Source organism: Panthera pardus, unplaced genomic scaffold (genome assembly GCF_024362965.1).
Source record: "Panthera pardus isolate Hobbes unplaced genomic scaffold, ASM2436296v1 HiC_scaffold_12, whole genome shotgun sequence".
Classification (NCBI taxonomy): Eukaryota; Metazoa; Chordata; class Mammalia; order Carnivora; family Felidae; genus Panthera; species Panthera pardus.
The window spans coordinates 16316225-16334147 of NW_026526677.1; the positions used below are offsets into that span (position 1 = coordinate 16316225).

The 17923-nt window shown below is 52.4% G+C and overlaps 2 protein-coding genes across 9 annotated transcripts in view; one reads left to right on the forward strand and one right to left on the reverse strand.

The window, feature by feature from the left end:
• Window positions 1-605: 605 nt before the first annotated feature.
• Window positions 606-11297, forward strand: ARFGAP2 (ADP ribosylation factor GTPase activating protein 2). 5 transcript variants are annotated; one of them, XR_002070785.2, is made up of 18 exons: window positions 606-740; window positions 912-1030; window positions 1595-1667; window positions 2193-2324; window positions 2413-2493; window positions 3382-3463; window positions 3756-3812; window positions 4475-4516; window positions 4895-4947; window positions 5381-5517; window positions 5619-5750; window positions 7677-7805; window positions 7885-8019; window positions 9006-9132; window positions 9293-9386; window positions 9507-9625; window positions 10076-10215; window positions 10752-11297. XR_002070785.2 is itself a non-coding variant. In XM_019412346.2 (17 exons), exons 1-17 carry the CDS (start codon window positions 669-671, stop codon window positions 10094-10096), a joined length of 1605 nt encoding a protein of 534 aa, XP_019267891.1. In that variant the 5' UTR covers window positions 606-668; the 3' UTR covers window positions 10097-11297. The 5 variants fall into 5 exon arrangements, 4 of the variants coding, with proteins under 4 accessions (XP_019267891.1, XP_019267892.1, XP_019267895.2 ...); XM_019412346.2 differs by having other exon boundaries at window positions 10076-11297; XM_019412347.2 differs by having other exon boundaries at window positions 4499-4516; window positions 10076-11297.
• Window positions 6849-17923, reverse strand: part of CSTPP1 (centriolar satellite-associated tubulin polyglutamylase complex regulator 1) — a 202791-nt gene continuing 191716 nt past the window's right edge. The window contains exons 5-7 of one of the 4 annotated variants that reach the window (XM_053899762.1): window positions 17147-17256; window positions 13770-13833; window positions 6849-11511 (exon numbers count right to left, since the gene is read on the reverse strand). In XM_053899762.1, the coding sequence (XP_053755737.1) occupies window positions 10866-11511; window positions 13770-13833; window positions 17147-17256 (820 nt within the window). In that variant the 3' untranslated portion in view covers window positions 6849-10865. Of the gene's footprint in view, window positions 11512-12739; window positions 13498-13526; window positions 13576-13758; window positions 13834-17146; window positions 17257-17923 lie in introns of those variants that run through there. The other 3 variants (XM_019412361.2, XM_053899763.1, XM_019412363.2) reach the window with 3 other exon arrangements.

Genomic DNA, 17923 nt, shown 5'->3' on the forward strand with positions numbered 1-17923 from the left:
TGCAGAGGGCATCTGGAGAGAGACACTGAGTGGGGAGGTCTGTTGGGTCTAGAGTATGTCATGGAAAAAGGTTTGCCAGTTTGGTATCTGCTCTGGAACTTCGGGACCCTAATCTGGGGTGGGAGGTACTCGAGATTGGGTTTGGTGTGAGCCCGCCAAGGCTGGAGGCTGACTACTGAGTTCTGGGGCTGGACGGGGGCCCAGCCAGTTTGTCTTCCCGTTCAGGCCGGTGGGACCATAAGTGCTTGGTAGGGCTGTTAATCATCACTCATCCATCGGGAACTGGCCCCATCTGAGACCCCTGGCCACCGGCCCCCAGCCTCGCAGCCCTCCCCTTCTGGAAGGTCGCACCACCTTCCGGGGGTGGCGGGGCGTCCCGGTGGCGCTCCGGCACGGTTTGGGCCCGCCCGCGAGCCGTCGCTCCGCCCCGGCTGCGGATTGGCCCCTCGCGTGGCGCGGCGTGGGTCCGGCGACCATTGTAGAGCCCGGGGCTGCTGCGGTCTCCGCTCCGGTTCCGCCGGCCGCTCATTGGTCCAGAGCGGGACAAATCGCTCCGCCCCCGGCGGGTGGGGGCACTGCAGGAGCCGACCCGGTGCCCCGCCTTCCCGGCCGCGGATTGGCCCGCGACAGGACCCGTCGGTCGCGCTGGGGTCTGGGAAGGAGAGAAAATGGCGGCGGAACCGAGCAAGACCGAAATCCAGACTCTTTTTAAGCGGCTTCGCGGGATTCCGACGAACAAGGTGCGCGAGCGGGAGGCGCGCGGGGTCCGGCGCCGGCGGAGATGGGACTCTCCCGTCTCCCCTGGGGCCTGAGGGAGGGAGAGGGGCGGGCGTGGGCTGTTTCCCTGGCGTGTCAGCGCCCGGCCTCGACTCGGGGCCCCTGACCATTGGCTCATCGCCTCCTCCACCCAGGCCTGCTTCGACTGTGGCGCCAAGAATCCGAGTTGGGCCAGCATCACATATGGTGTTTTCTTGTGCATTGACTGCTCCGGGGTGCACCGCTCCCTGGGCGTTCATCTCAGCTTCATCAGGTGGGGTCATCTTGCGGCTGCTGTGCTTCTACTCGGCCGGCCGGGGCTGTGTGCTCAGTAAGGGAGAATAGCTGCCTCGACTGCCCGGCCAGGGAGGGGTCCGGTGGACCAGCACCGGAGGGAGCCGCCTGTGTGGGCCCCTTGTCACATAGGCAGTTTGTCTCCGTGTCTGGGTTAAAATATCCTTCTTTTCTGTTGGTTAAATTTGACACTCAGAGTATTCATTTCGGGGGAAAAGTTAGCTGCACTGACCTTATTGCTGAATGTTGGTCGAGTATGTCTGAAGTGAGACTATGACTGTCCTTAAGGGGAAAGCCAAATCCAAGCTTGAGTGCCTGAGAATTCGACCCCGTTTTGGATCTGGAAAATAATTAGCACCTTTTTGACTAGACAATTGAAGAGCAAACTTTTTCATAGACAAGTTAGAGTGGAGGAAGTAGGGTGGTGGCTGATTAATGTTTCCTGGGCGCCTACTGAAGCTCCAGGCCAAATGACAGGTATGGGTCTGCCAGGGAAGCGTCTCCTGATACCTGCTGGTGGGTGACACGCAGCCCTTGCACACAGGTCCACAGAGTTGGATTCCAACTGGAACTGGTTCCAGCTGAGGTGTATGCAGGTCGGCGGCAATGCCAACGCGGTAAAGCTCCTTCTTACCATCTTCCCCGCTCCCATTCTTCTGCTTGGGTACTAACTTTACAGTGTCTTCCTAGGAGGCCCTGTCACTATCTCTTTTCAGAGGATTTTCTGGTCTATACCAACGCTGCACACTATTCTCTAAACTTGGAAATTGGTTATAGTTCTTCTCAAATAGGCTTTGGATTCAACAAAACTGGACAGACGTTGTTGGGGGAAAGGCTAAGGGAGTTGGGGCCTCCACAGTCATCCAGATCTTGTGAGCCTAGATGAAGGACGGGCACAGTGGGTATGGCATGCTATCCTCAGGCAGGGTTGAGTGAGGGCTGAGGTTCAGTCAGTCATCTCTGAGGATGGGAGGTTGTTTTTCTGCAGGAATTTCTGAGGAACTTTACCTCTGTGAAAAACTGCCTGTGTCAGTAGGGTGTATTATCATGTGTAAATAATAATTGGACTGTTACAAGGAGGTGCCTCTTTTGCTTTGGGGGAATCACCTCTAGCATACTCTCCTCTCTTCTTTGCTCCCCAGACAGCTTTCTTCCGCCAACATGGATGTACAGCCAGTGATGCCAACACCAAATATAATAGCCGAGCTGCCCAGATGTATCGGGAAAAGATCCGGCAGCTGGGGAGTGCAGCCCTGGCTAGGCATGGCACTGATGTAAGTGCCTGTTCCCTGGGGGCTAGGGTCGTGGGGTGAGTGGGAATATTCAGAGCCCTGTGTTTCAAGGGTGTCTTCTTCCCTCTAGCTTTGGATAGACAATATGAGTAGTGCTCCCAGTCACTCCCCAGAGAAGAAGGACTCTGATTTCTTCACGGAACACACTCAAGTGAGTGCCCACAAGGAATGTTTCTCATGATGTTGGCAGGTGGTTTACTTAACCAAGGCCAAGGCCTTCTGTGATCATGGGCATGGAGTCCATTCACCTTGGTGTAATACTTCAGACAGAGAGTATCTGGGGCCCACTGGTAGGCCAGTGTTTCTTTCTCTCATGAGTAGGCGTACAGTATGTTTCTTTCCAGGTAGGTCCAGATGTTTCTTTCTCTCATGAGTAGGCGTACAGTATGGCCCTCCTAAGGAATGGACCCCTGTAAACTGGGATAGTAGGGAGGAGGACCAGCTTCTTGAGGGCTCAAAAGATGTCAGGAGTTCCAGACAACTTTTCCTGGATTCTTTCCCCATAAGAAAGCCACTGCAGTTGGGGACAAGGAAAGGATTCTCTCATCAGCAACCTACCCCTGGGAGGAGGTTTCCCATCTGCTGGCACTGGGTGCTGAAGTCAGACTCTCTTAGTTTGAATTCCTGCTCCTCCTGTCTTTAGCATTTCTAGGATGGTGGCTAAGTCACTTTACCTGTCAAAACCTGAGTCTCTAAAAGAGATGTATCTACCTCAGAGGGTTTGTTGTGATCATTGAATGTATTTATATGTGAAAAGCCGTTAGACTTGTGCTTGGCATGTGGTAAGTGCCTAATAGTTGTTAGTCGTGAAATTAGGGGAACAGGCTCTGGCTGTAAGTAAATAGTGGAAGGGTGGAGGTGACTGTTAATTTCCTGTTTCTTTCTTCCATAGTCAACAGCAGTAGTCATTAAATTCTAGTCTCCTTTTCTCATGGGCTTGGAGGAGAGCCTTATACCCACAAGGTACCTTTAGATTCTTCATACACCTTGCCAGTAGGAATAGCTCATCAAAGCTTCTGTGATCTGGCCTCTTTTTCAGCCCCCTGCCTGGAAAGAACCAGCCCCTGACCTAGCAGAGACCCAGGAGCTAGCCCCTTCTACAGAGATCAGTAGCCTGGCACGTGAGTTCAGTCTGGATTTCAACCAAGTGCCCTAGTCTTGGCAAAGGACTTGGAGCTAAGAATGGGACACCTGGCCAAGGGGATAAAAGTATGTGTATGTGTGGGGTTCCTATATTTCTGAGTGGGCTAGGATTCATTTCAATCCCTTGGAGGAAGTGGTAGGCATTCCTTTCATCTTTTGGTGGCCTCAGCAAGCTGAGGAAAGCCAGTCTTCCCTATTTTTGTCCCATCACTTCCCGTTTAGGGAAGCAAGCTTGTGCCTTAGACCTAATTCCCACCATTGCATCCACAGAGCCGGAGCACGGCCCCAACATGGACCTGCTTGGCACCTCACCCAAAGCCTCTCTAGGTCAGTATGCCACCTGGCGGGTGTGGGGTGACTGAGAGAGGGTGAGCCTCTAGGGCTCTTTTTGGATCTGGTGCTGCCTGGTCACGTGGACTGAGGCCCCAGGAAACTGAGCGTTTGACCTCTCTGGAGTGGGGACTGGGATTGGATTGGTGGCTGTGGCCTCAACTGCAAGGACTTTAGCACCAGGGCCTTTGAATTGATGAACCTGGAAGCTGGTGTACAAGGCCTGGGGTCTGCCTCTGGATTTGGAGCTGGGTCTGGCCAAAGTGTGGGGAGCCAGACTGGACACCTAACCCTGGGGTCTGAGGCAGGATTGGCCTGTCTGGTCCATTTCATGGGATAGGGGTGTAGCTCTCACAGCTGGAGGCAACGCTCCTTTCTCAGCTTGTCCTTGGCCTTTCAGCTCTTTTTTACTTTCCTTAGTGTTCTTTAGTCTCGGTTCAGGTTTGGACAGTATTTGCTGATCTCTGTTGTTCTGTTGACCCTTGGGGGTTGGGGCGGGAAGCTAATGGGATGACTGTGAAACCCCATGAGAAGGCTGGCGTGGCTTGGTCTAAAGTGAGACTCTAGAGCCCTCTGGGAAGAACTTTGGCCTCTGGGCTTGGGAGCTGTATGGAGGCTCTGGGGTGGGCCCCTTGTTAGCTGCAAGTCTTTTTCTCTAGAGTCCATGTGTCTGTCACCTAAAGGGGCCCTTCCTGCCAGAGGTAACCAACAGCTGTTTTGGGGATCTCAGCCCCTTGCATGTCAGCTCCCTGCCGTAGGAGCTGAGGCTGGCATTTAACATCTGCCTCCCTGCCTCGTAGTCTTTGTGTTGGTTCAGGGACTGTGACTATCTCTGGTGCTTTGGGTCTAGGTTCTTGTGTCAGTCTGCTGGGAGTCCATAACCTCCCCTAACTTTGTCTGTCTTTGGCTTGGACTATCCTAATGCCGTTGGTTGGAACCGGTGGGTGGCAGCTTTGCCTTCCTCTGCCTGAAGCTGTTCTCTGTAGAAGCTCTTGCCAAGAAGCTGCATGGTATGGGTTGAGCTGCTGCCTCTGACCTCCCTTTGTGTTCACTCGTGCCCCGTCTTCTTTCTCACACAGAACCGAGAACCTCCCTCATTGGCAAGAAGAAGCCAGCAGCCGCTAAGAAAGGGGTAGGTGGAGAGAGGCAGTATGGTGGTGGTTAGGAGCTGGCATCAAATAGCTGGATTCACCCCTTGACCCTGCCGCTTACTGGCTGTATGACTTTAGCAAAGGTACTTTTCTGAACTTTCTCTATGAAAGGGCTGTCAAGATGCCTGTCTTCAAGGGGCTCCTGGGAAGAGTCTGTGAGACTGTGCACATTGAGTGCCTGGCACATACTGGGCCTGGTCAGCCCTGAAGCTTCTGCTGTTGTGTGAGCCACCTCATGCCCAGCTCCAGCAGAACCACTGCTGTCCCTCTTGACCATGCTGGCTGGGCTCCTAATTTTTACCTGAACTTAGGAAGGAATGCTTTATTTGTGGGTGTGGCTAGAGGACCCACGCTTGGGAGGAAACCAAAGACATTTTGGTCGGCGAGACCCCCATCCCATGATTCTCCTCCCAGCTGGGTGCCAAGAAAGGCCTAGGGGCCCAGAAGGTGAGCAGCCAGAGCTTCAGTGAGATCGAGCGGCAGGCCCAGGTGGCAGAGAAGCTCCGTGAGCAGCAGGCAGCTGATGCCAAGAAGCAGGCTGAGGAGTCCATGTGAGTGTTTGCCAGAGGGGCCTCAGCTCCCGTGGGGTTGGGTGGGCAGGTAGGACAGGTCAGGATGGGTGTCTGCCCCTAACATGTTTGTTCCCTCCAAGGGTTGCCTCTATGCGCCTGGCCTACCAGGAACTCCAGATTGACCGTAAGAAGGAGGAGAAGAAGCTACAGAATCTGGAAGGGAAGAAGCGAGAACAGGCAGAGAGGTTGGGCATGGGCTTGGTGTCCCGCAGGTGAGGCTCAGCTCTGGGGTGTGGCAGGGGAGCGCCGCTGTTCTCCCCAGAGCCGCTGCAAATTCTTCCCAGCAGTTTGGGTTTTTAGGCTCAGTCTTCCTCCGAGGCTGAACAGATAGATGGTTTTGCTTATTGTCTTAAAGTGGCCTAGTATAATGTTTGTCACAGAGTAGGTATATGCTTAGTGTTTGTTAAATGAAGGAAACACAGGATCAGATGCTTGTTTGATATACCCAAGAGGGTAGGGTGTGTTGTGTAATGGGGGTGCTAATGGCACTTTTGGTGGGACATATCTTTATTTTTCAAGACCTCCCTAAGAATTACAAGGCTTTTAGCATTCTTAATCCCTGTCCACTAAAGGCCATTGCTGCCAGACACGCTAACGCCTGGAAATACCCCCAGACAATGCCCTTTGGCATTGACAATATCCTTCCTATTTCAGGACCACTGGGTTTGTGTTGCTGTGGTTTCTTAAAAACAAAACAAAGACTGCAAACCAGTTCTATTGTGCATTTTGTTTGCTTTACACTAAGAGCTCACGTTTAGAGATTTCGGTAACACTAGACTTTTGATCTCGCTTAAAAATCGGAACATCGGACGGCACTGGGGCCAGCAATCTTGGCTACAGCGGGCTTGTGCTAAGTGCTGGCTCTTTCTTTCGAGGGGGTGTGAGCTCTGCCATTGGCTTTATTTACTTAAATACAACAGTCCTGTGCAGGAGGTATTACTATGTCTTTTTACAGGTGAGAGAATTGACTTATAGCAAGTAAGCAACTTGCCCGAAGCCCATGAATCTAGTAATTGGCACCACTAGATTTTGAACATAGAACTACTGATGGCAAATTCAGTATTCAGGGCCTTTATACTCCACTTCTCTGAAAGAAGATAAGGCTGGCTATTTCTGCTTAATCTTTCAGAACACGTACTAGTTAGATTTAAATTATTTCATTTCAGTCTGTGTGCTGCTTGTGTAACCCACAGCTAATCAGGGAAACATAAAATTTTACTCCCAGGAAGGACTTTAGATCTCCTCCCCTTCCCTGTTTTGGTCACAGGAATTACTGGGTTAAAGGGTATGAACAATTTTTTCAGCTGTTGTTTTCTTTTTTCTTTTTTTGCAGTGCAATAGAATCTTTATTTAAACTCTGCCAACTCTGTTTAATGCCCTATTGTAAAATATTCACTGTTTGGGGTTCTGTCAGCTAAAAGCTATAGTGTTTTTTTGTTTGTTTGTTTTTTGAGATATTTTTTAATGAGTTTACTTAAGTGAAATTAATCCTTAAAATGCCCCTGTGGAGCATGACACAGGACGAAAGTGAGGCATGAAGAGTTAGTACCTCTTGCCCAACTCACTGCCTCTTCTCACTGGGATACCATACAGCAGCCCCAGGGCTTCGTGCATATAGCCAGGCTGTGTACTTTGAAATACTTTCATCTTTCAAAAAAAAGGCGGGGTGGTGTAGGGGTTAGGACAATTAAGGACTCATTCTTTGATGCCATCGGACTCCTTTCCCTGGTTCTGGGGCATTTTTCATCTTTTCCATGTGTATGTGTTCATCTGGGTGAAGGATGCGGCTCATGATACAGCAAGTCTGCTGAGTTGTTTCTAAGGGCAAAAGAGCGCTATCATTTGGTGCACATCCTCATTAAAATTATAACAGGCAAACGGTGCTTTGTGAGGGAAGCCCTGCTTTGAGAAAGCAAAGCTGATGTGTGCACCGTTGAGGGTGTGCTCCAGCTCAGCGGGGTTCCTAGCACTCGCTGCTGGGTCTGGCCCTGTGCCTGTGCACAGGCAGGGGGAGACGGCTCTGGGTGATGCCCAGTGAAAGAGAACCCAGGTTTCTGCCAGCAGCTGGGCATCTTCTCTTGTGTAGTGACACTGTTGCTCACACCTGCCCTTGGGCCTGGCTCTGCTTGTCTCCACAGCTCTGTCTCCCACTCGGTGCTGTCTGAGATGCAGGTGATTGAGCAGGAAACCCCAGTGAGTGCAAAATCCTCCCGCTCGCAGCTGGACTTGTTTGATGATGTCGGTACTTTCGCCTCTGGACCCCCAAAGTAAGGCTGTTGTTGGGGTGCAGACTTGGCCACCATGTTCCTCATCAGGCTTCTCTGAGCTACTCTACTGTCTCACTAGGTACAAGGACAACCCCTTTTCCTTGGGGGAAAGTTTCAGTTCCCGCTGGGATACAGATACCGCCTGGGGTATGGACAGGATGGAGGAGAAGGAGCCAGAAGTGACCGTCTCAAGCATCCGGCCTATTTCAGAAAGGTGGAGTGGGCAGGGGCAACACTGTCCAGTAGGATTTTTCTGTGGTGATGGAAATTCTGTACCTGCACTGTCCAGTGTGATGACCACTGACTGTGTGCCTACTGAGCTCCTCAGATGTGGCCATTGTAACTGAAGAACTGAAATTTGTAATTTAATTTTAATAAATTTAAGTAGCCACATGTGGCTAGTGGCTACCAGATTAGGTAGTACAGGAATTAGGCTTTGGTTTGAATTTTGCTTTATCATCACAGAAAGCCTAGCAGCTTCTTTTGTTCAAGATCTGTTTCTCTGGCAAGAGGGGCCTGATTTTGTGCTTCAGTCCTGAACACTCAGGGGTATGTGTCTCTGGCCACCATGTTCCTTGTTTTTTTAAAAGCCTATTTTATGTCAGTCTGGGCAATGTTTAACAAATTACCCGCACAACATTTGTAAAATGGGGGACATAAGTAATGACTTCACAGGGCCGTTGGAAGGATTAAAAGTAATGAAACTTACAAAGCACCTAGGCCAGTGTCTCTGCTCGTCAGTGGTAGATAGGAGTGACCATACACTTTTAGGTCCACACTGGGATGCTTTTGAGAGTGGAAATGCCAGAAGAGTAGGTATAAACTCAGGCCAGCTGAGACATATGGTCACTGTAGTGTTAGGCCACTTGTAACTAGGAGTAGACTGGCAGTAGTGGTCCTAGGACGTCCGAGACTTTGACGAAGCTCTAGTGGTTTGGGGCAGAAGCCTAGTGCTCTCTAAACTGTATTTCCATGCCGCCTAGTAGAGTGAACGTAAGCTGTCTGTGCCTTGGCTTCGGTGTGGAGAAGAGAAGGGCCTTGTCCAGGGGAGAGGGCCCAGAGCCATAGCCAGATGGGCCATTGTAAGCATCCCCAGAAGGCCACTGGTGCTTTTTTTGGCCTCTGTTAGTAATGGGATTAGTAATACTAGGCTCTGACAGTAATGGGAAGGATCAGAGCTATCCCACATCCACCCCTCAGAGTCACAAACAGAAGGGAAGTGGAAAGCCGGAGCTCAGGCCTCGAGTCCAGTGAAGCACGTCAGAAATTTGCAGGAGCCAAAGCCATCTCATCGGACATGTTCTTTGGGCGGGAGGTGGATGCCGAGGTAAGTAGGGTTGTCCACCCTGAGCCTGGAGGCAGCAGGTGGAGTAAGAGTTTCCTCCTTGCCACTGCTTTGGGCTTTAGCACCAGGGTGTCTTGGCCGATAAGGAGTTCTTGACTCATTGGCCAAAAGATCTCCAGGTCTTTCCCTTTCTTCACCACAGCATGAAGCCAGGTCTCGTCTCCAGCAGCTCTCGGGTAGTAGTGCCATCAGCTCTTCTGACCTCTTCGGGGACATGGATGGAGCTCATGGAGCAGGTAGGGCCCTGGCGGTAAGGTGCATGCCAGGCAAGGCCCGTGGGCAGAGCTAGAGGGCCCTGTGGGCTGGGAAGGGCTTCCTGCAGGGCTTCCAGACCACCCTTTCCCTTGCTTTTACAGGTAGCGTATCTCTGGGCAACGTTCTCCCCACAGCTGACATTGCCCAGTTTAAGCAGGGTGTCAAGTCTGTGGCCGGGAAGATGGCTGTGCTGGCCAATGGCGTGATGAATTCTTTGCAGGTGAGGCTGGGGCTGCTTGACCTGGGGCGGGAGGGTAAAGCGCTATAGAGTAGTGCTTGGGGGTTGGCCGCCTCCACCACATTCAGACACTGCTGCTGGGTAGCTCCTGAGCCTGAAAGAGAGCCTTTTCTTTTCCTGGAGAGGCAGCTTCCTTCCTTTGAGCTTGGTACCAGGGCTCGGCCTCCCTAAGATGCTGCCATGTCTGCACGGATTTCCACAGCCTTGTCACCTTACTTCTCTCTCTCCTCCCTCCCCAGCTTCGAGATTAGGCAGGGCTTCCCCCTTGGGATCTGGTCACAACCCCTTTCCTGAGTCACAATAAAATACAAAACGGTCTCTGCCATGTGAGATTGGCGCCCGATTCCCTGGAGTACCCTAGTCTTGCAGGGGCGTGTTGCAGGAAAGCTGCAGGTGAGAGACTGACTTTGTTTTTTCTTTCCCCATCCCCAGGATCGCTATGGTTCCTACTGATCCAGGTGCCACGGCTCAGGCATATGGTGGCGACAACAGCAAAACCCCCATGATTCCAAGGCCAGGGGCGCTTGCCTTGTGGAAGCTGGGGAGGAATTGTTACTTTATATGTGTTGTGTGTGAGTGGGGTGGCCTTTGAGGATCTCGGGTGAGGGGGATGGGTGGTTCCAGCCTTGACCTCAGCCTGTAGACTGAGCCCTTTTATTCTCCTCCCCTCACACCCCCTCCCCTGTGTGCTAGATTACTGTCCTCTGGTCCTGCCCCCAAGCTGCTGCTCGTCCTGCCACACTGGGAGCGAGGGGAGGAGTTTCCTCAGGAGGGTTTATTCTGGGCCCAGCCCTTCCCCAAGTAGGGAAAGTGAGAAGTGTAAGGCTTTTTGGCCAGCTCTAGGATCCTTCCAGGTTGTCTGGGGTTTGGTCCCCGTCCTCTGGAACCAGTGGGCAGGTCTAGAAAGAGTTCTGCTATAGACCAGCCCCAGGGTAGGGAGGCTGCTCCAGTGGCCTCTTCTGGGTGCCAGGAGAGGGCAGGGGAGGGGAAGGACCTTCGTCTGGGCCTTCTTAAGGGCTAGAAACTTTACCCACTACTGAAAGGTTTCATTTGGGATCAGACTTGAGGCCCGAGTGATCTTCTCCTGTCTCACCACCCCTTTTTACAGTGATCACTTGAGGGATACTTCTCCTGGGTGTCTCGGAGTCCTTCCATACCATCTATTGTGGAGCACAGGACCCTCTGTCCCTTCTTCCCCTGCTTGGTGTGGCCATGGTGGGTCTCATCTGCCCTGTGCCCTGCTCTGGATGCTGTGAGCGTAATGCTGGCCAAGGAAGCAGAGGACATGAGGGACAGAAACAGGCTCTTGGGGCTCAACTTTCTTCTGTGTCATCCTGGTCTTAGGGGGGCCTGGACAGCACCCCACCACTGAAAGCTTGAGGCACCTACAGAGCTGCACGCCTTGTCCCCTGGCCACTAGGCCATGTACTGTGTCATCCTTGGTGCCATCTTCCCCTGCTGTGCTGACAGTCTGGGCCCACCCTGCCCCCTGTGGGTTTGGGGCTGGGCTCCCAAGCAACACAGACCATTCTTCCCTACCTCCCCCCCCCCCCCCTCCCGCAAAGGGACTTGACTTTCTTTCTGGACTGTTTGTATTGAAACAGAGTGGTGTCAAATAAAGCCTTGACAGGGCCCAGGGCCACTGTTGATCTGAGTCAAGTAGTGTCCTCTCTGGATCCTTGCCTCCCTGCCCAGCGCAGGCCCCTGGCCTCACTCTCTGGGCTCCCACCGATATGGGTAGGGCGTCGGTGCTGAAGCTGAGGGCACTCTCTCCAGGGCCTCCAGCTTGTCTTCTCTGAAAGCCAAAGGCCCCTGGCTCCTTGGCCCTGTGCTGCCGCGAGGTCCGGTGCAGCCTCGACCTCACCACCCTGTTGCACGCGGAGGAAAGAGCTGGTGTTAGTTGGCCCTTTAACTCATCTACTGAGCCACACTGCTGTGGGCAGGTGAGCAGCCTAGCAGCTCTGGACCTCATCCCAGCAGTCGGCTTGACTGGGGTGTGTTTCTCAGTGGAGTTTAAAGACAAATGAAATGTACAGCCTTAATGGAACCATTTTAAATCCAGGAAGAAAGGGTGTGTGTGTGTATTATCCCCGGGCTTGGCAACTCTTTTCCCTTGTAGGGACTCCTGGAATACATATGGCACCTTAGGGGTCCTCAGGGTACAGGTATAAGCCACTGGTCTGGGAGATGGATGATTAGAAAGGATGGGCAGAGGGGGCCATGGGGACTTTTAGTTATTGATTTCCAAAGTGTGGGTCTGGGCCTCCGGCTCTGGAGTCCTCTGGAGGGTTCGTAATCCAGATTTCTGTGCCCCACCGCAAGCTGGAACTTGGTTAACTTGCATCGTAAACAAGCTCCCCATGTGATTCGGATGCACACCAGGATTTCTGAGCTGTCAATCAGCCAGAGGCTGGAGAGGAGGATGGGCCTGGAGAGTTCACGTGACTTGGAGCTTCAGTAGGACTGGAACTTCCAGCTCTGGCCTGGCACTCCGGGGCTCTGGGAGCCAGTTCCTGAAACTATTTAGGGGGGCTTGTCTGGGCAGGGATGAGCCCAGGATAATGTGTGTGCCCAGTGAGATGACCCCTGGCTTAGGAGGCAGGCTGCTCTGCTTGGGTCCCTGAGTGGCTTTTACTTTCTAGACAACTGCCCATTTCAGGAACTTGAAGACCACCTGTCCTTAACCTTCCTCCAGTCTTGGCTGGAAGCTTGTCTTCCTCAGGCCTGTCCACAGCTGCATCCCCACTGTCCCAGTCTCGAGCAGCTGCTTAACAAATGTTTAATGAAACTCTGGCTAGAAGATTCTGCAGTGCTAACCCTTTGGGATCAGCGTCTTTCGAGTTCTGAACCTGGCCTCGAACCCTCTGGGCTTGTTTTTTGAAGGCCCATTCCAGCTGTGAGCATCTTTCCTTTGAGAGGCTGCTGTCCTGTGCCCGAGTTGAGTCCCTCTTGGCTCATCTGAGGCTCGTCTCCAGGCTTGAGTGGTCCCCTGGCCCCTGCCTCCCAGTCCTGCTAGGATAGCTGGGACTCAGCACCCAAAACCCAAACTCGCCCCTTCCCTTCACCCGCCCAGTGTAGTGGCTTTAGACTCACCACTTACTGGATACAAGGGACTTTATTCATTTAACATACTTAACTATTAGACACAGAGGAGACTTGAAGCAGTTTTTGAAAGTGGAATTGTCTTCTTGCCTACCCTTCATCCTATCATGGTAGTGGCTCTTCCTCCAGCAGAAGGCCACCATGTTTATGTCCACCCCATACTTGCATCACTGGTGTTGCCCTTGACCATGCAAGGCCCTGCATGGTTATTCATGGTCTCTCCCCTTCCTGGAGTTGCTGGGAGGAGACCACCTTTATGTGGGGACTGTCAGCAAAAGACTAAAGCCAAGTCACCTCCTGGTGGCTTCAGCTCAGTCTGCTGTCAGCTTGGGGCCTGCCTAAAGCACAGAGGCTGACAGGGCCAAGGAGAGTAGGCCGTTACTTTTCAGGGTCACTGCTTGGCTTGGCTGATACCAGAACCCCTCTGGCTGGTCTTTGGGCTTGGGCTGTTGTTATTCAAGCTTTTCACCAGCAGAGGGCAGCATGGCACAGGAGTGGGAGAGGAGGATGGCTGGGAGTCCCAAGGGCTAGGTAGGTGGGAGCTGGATACAGGCGTTGTGGACAGGACCCTTCAGACTCAAGTCTCGGACTCGTCCGTCTCTTCAGTGGAGCCATCGCTCTCTGCATCCATCTTGCGGGCATGATGGAGGGGTCTCCAGGGGGAGCCAACCCGGGGAGGGGTTCGGGAAGGCAGGCAGCTGGCCTCTGGATTGGCAGTGGCCGAGTTGACCAGGCCTGGGATCTGGACAAGCCTGAAGGAGGGAAGAAGCCCAGAAGGCAGCCAGGTGTTTCCTCTCTAGAGACCAGGACCTCCATGCTCACTCTTCAATCTGGATGAAACCATGGGCTGTATTCCCAAAGGACTCAAAGAGAGGCTACCTCTGGCCTCTGCTGGCGCCCAAACCCTTCCCTGAATGATGGGGATGTTGCGGACAAGCACTGTCACCCACAATAGGACACTGCCAGGTCCGACTGAGGTATAGCCTTCCCACAAGGGGGCAGCCTCTTCCCACCTGACACTTACAGTCGTTCCAGCTCCTCATCCATGGCTGGGTCGTGCATTAGGTCTCCTTTGTCAGGCAAAGCTCCTAGGACAAAATTGGGGGGCACAAAACTTACTCTGAGTGTCTTTCAGGCAGGCTCCAGTCAGCTCCATTCCCAGCAGGTGCCTCCATGCCCCTCACCTTCATGTCTACCTACTCTGCTGACCCGGGGAGGGCTGATCTAAAAGATTTAAGAAAGAGCTCTTTCTAAAAAAAATTTAAAGTAGGTTCCACACCCAGCATGGAGCCCAACTCAGGGCTTGAGCTCACGACTCTTGAGATCAAGACCTGAGCTGAGATCAAGAGTTGGACACAACCGACTGAGCCCCTTGGTGCACCCTAAGGTGTCCCTTAAAAAAAAATTCTTTTTAGGGGCGCCTGGGTGGCTCCGTCGGTTGGGCGGCCGACTTCAGCTCAGGTCACGATCTCGCGGTCCGTGAGTTCGAGCACCGCGTCGGGCTCTGTGCTGACAGCTCAGAGCCTGGAGCCTGTTTCAGATTCTGCGTCTCCCTCTCTCTGACCCTCCCCCGTTCATGCTCTGTCTCAAAAATAGATAAACGTTAAAAAAAAAAGAGTCTAAAAAAATTTTCAAAATAAAAAATCTTTTTATTTTTAAGTATAGTTGACACCCAATGTTACATTAGTTTCAGGTGTACAACATAGTGGGTCACCGTCTCTACACGTTATGCTGTGCTCACCACGAGTGTAGCTACCATCTGTCACCATACAGCACTATTCTAGTATCATTGACTGTGTTCCCTGTGCTGTCTTTTAATCCTGTGACTTGTTCAAGGGGAAGAGCTCTTAAGAAAAGTTTAAAATGAGAACTGCTGTGGGGGCAGGAAGTTGGGGCTACTAATAAATTCAGTGAACCTGTGCCTACCCTCTCCAACTCGGGACAAGAATCACAGCTATGAGATGTCCCCAAATCTCAAGGTCACTGCACCAACAGGGCAATCTCCTTCCAAGATTAGGTGGTGGGCTGTGAGCCGTGTAGGGGGCTCAGTTCCTTCCTTGAGTCCCCAGATACTGGGCTGAAAAGGAGCCAGAGACACAGAGTATGGGCCAGCTAATCCCCCCAAATTAGAAATTATCTAGTTTTGTGCCCCCAAATCAGAGTGACCTCACTTTGGAGACAGAATGGTTAATATTGGTGCCTTAGCTCCTCAAGATGGTCTCGGGGGTGAGAAGAGAAGGCTGGGTCAGAATCAGACCAAAGTCTTGCATGGCGGGGAGCTGCCAGGTGGGGGGTGGGGGGTGGGATCTGCCTCATCTCTGCTCAGCCGCAATCTCTCTGAGCTGGTTCCCTCAGCTACAAACCAAAGGAAGTAATGCTTTGATACTGGGGATGGTGAGAGGAGACAGTCTTGGCTATTCCTTGGAGCTGTTAACAGTGGAGGGAAGGGGGAGCTGAAGTCTGCAGATGGAAAGATTCTCGCCAGCAAACTGTTGAGGGGAAAAGCCCACTGGTGGTCAGGACATAGATCTGGCAGTTAACAATGCTGGTGTCCAGAAAGCCACAATCTTAAACTTACCATCTGGCTCCAGTCCAATTCCCTACTTTTCCAGAGCTTTTCAGATGATGCCTCCTGGCCCCTTTTGCTCTTCCTTAGTGGTTTTCAAAGTGTGTCCCTCAGAGCCCTCTCATTTTGTGTGCATGAATGTGTGTGTGTGGGGCGGGGGGGAGCGGGTGCCTTGAAGACTAAGGGAACAGGACAACCCTTCTCCACAACTGGCTCCACCCTGGGGATCTCCAGATCTCTAGTTCCTACACCGGAGATGCAGGTGAGGGCAATGCTTCTCTCCATCTCCCACTCAACCCAGCCCGGCATTAGTGTTGGTAAACGTGGTTGACTGAGTGATTGCCCCCTTTTTGTTTTTTTTTTAATTTTTTTTAATGTTTTATTTATTTTTGAGACAGAGAGAGAGACAGAGCATGAACAGGGGAGGGCCAGCGAGAGGGAGACACAGAATCTGAAACAGGCTCCAGGCTCCGAGCTGTCAGCACAGAGCCCGACGCGGGGCTTGAACTCACTGACCGTGAGATCATGACCTGAGCTGAAGTCGGCCGCTTAACCGACTGAGCCACCCAGGCGCCCCTTAGTGATTGCCCTTTTTAAAGGCCCTAGAAAAAGCGAGCACGTGGGGTTAGTCCAGGCTGTGATCTTATCTAGTTAGCTTTTTCTTTCTCTTCCTATGATTGGTGGATTGGTGGACTGGGAGGCAGGGCAGTCAGTTACCTAGGTGTATGAAAGAAACCCTAAGCCAACCCCACCCGCTGTCCCCTTACTCTTGACTTCTGACTCCTATTTGCCTTTCTCCTCTGGTCCAGCCGGTGGTCTTGGCGACAGCGTCACTTAGCTGAGGGGTCCGTAGGCTCATGCACACCCCAAGCATCAACTCAGAATAACGAGGCTGCTAGGGAGCATCACGCCTCAGTGAGCCCTCCATCAGTCCTGCTGTGTGCATCCTGTGTGCATCCCCAGCAGGCTTCATACCACATAAGATCGAAAGCAACTAGTTTGTACTAGGCCTACAATGGCTGGCATTTAAAGAATGTTAAATTCCCTTCCCTTGACCTCATTCCCTCAAGTGGCCGGAGGAAGGGGAAGGTTATGTGTTCTTTGAGACTCAGGAACCTGGGGCCTCAAACACACCTGGATACCTCTTGAAGAGCGAGACAAATAACAATCCCTCCAGCTCTGGTGGATGGTGGCCGGGTGGCTCTTCCCTTGGGAGAGCAGCAGGTGTGAGAGGGAGAAGAGTGGGGTGGGTGGAGAAGGCCAGCCAGTGAGAATAGATGACAGACAGGAAAAACTAGGCCAGTACAGTCCTCTCTCCGCCCCCTTTTTTGCTCCCTTTCAGATTAATCAGGTTTTTTGTTTTTGTTTTTTCTTTTTCTTTTTTCTTTCCAGCTGGGAAAAAAGGCCTCCCCAGACACACCTTTGCCCTGCTTACAAATGGGATTCAGGTCTCTTTGATATATAATCTCCAAAGCCACCAAGTAAATAGCCCTGTGTCTGCCCAACCTGCAGGCCACTCCCCAAAGCAGAGCTGGGGATTCTCTGGGGAGGGGCCGGCCACACCTCTGCCACGGAGAGGCTGCTTCATGTCGGGGCAGGGCTTTGGGCGGGGAAGGCTGTCCCCTACCATGGGAGTGTGAGAGGCCTAAGAGGGCACAGTCTTTCTTGTGCACGTTCTGGCTCTCTAGGTCTCAGAGTCTGGCCCTGAGAAGTCACGGTGCAGGTGGTGATGTCCCCCCTCCTTCATGGGACCATGTCTGCCAATAGCGGCTGGCTCCTACGTGGCTTAGTATTGGGGGAGCAGGAAAGGCTAGCCATAGCTGGCTCTGGCTTACCCAGGGCTTGGTTGATTCCATGATGCTTTGAAAGAGCCACAAGGAATCCATAGAAGGTCAGTCTCTGAACGTTGCTTAGTACCTCTTTGACAAGTGCTGGGGGTGGACAGCTAGAAGGGAGAATACAGATACGAGATTCAAAGACTAGCAAGTCCGACATCTTTTCATCCATACTTTAAGGCTTAGGAGGATGCCCAAAGCTGGGACTGAGGGACCCTGTGTTCCCTGGGGGTCCTAAAACCCTGGAGGAACATGGCAGATCTCTAGAAGCAAGGCCTTGACTGTGGACAGAAAGGGCTGGCATGTTGCCTAACTGGTGCTTTCACTAGGGGAGTGGGAGGGAGGGAACAGGGAAGAGGCAATGGATGGCAACCACATCTTGGAGGAGACCACAAACTGGCTGCTCTGTCTCTAAGGAGACTTTGTGCTACACGGGACAGCTTAACCCTCCCTCTCTGCAGAGTGAATTCTTTGTACAGTGAATGTTTTCCCCTTCTCTCTACAAAGCTAAGGCCAATCTATCTCCTGGCAAGGAGAAGGGGCCCAAGCTGGTCATCTACAGCTTGGAAGTGGAAGTGATCTTCCCTAAGTGAGCCACCTGGGATGTTGTTTGGTCAACAGCCTGGTCTGGGGCGGATGGCACTGTCCTCATTTATATATGACCATCAAGGGCTCTAGAAGCCCCGGATCCATCAGAACATCTGCTAGAGACCTGTTCCAGAGCCAGCAGCCCACAGTCCCTGGGGCTGAGGTGGGGGGTCTACGTACCCATTTCTT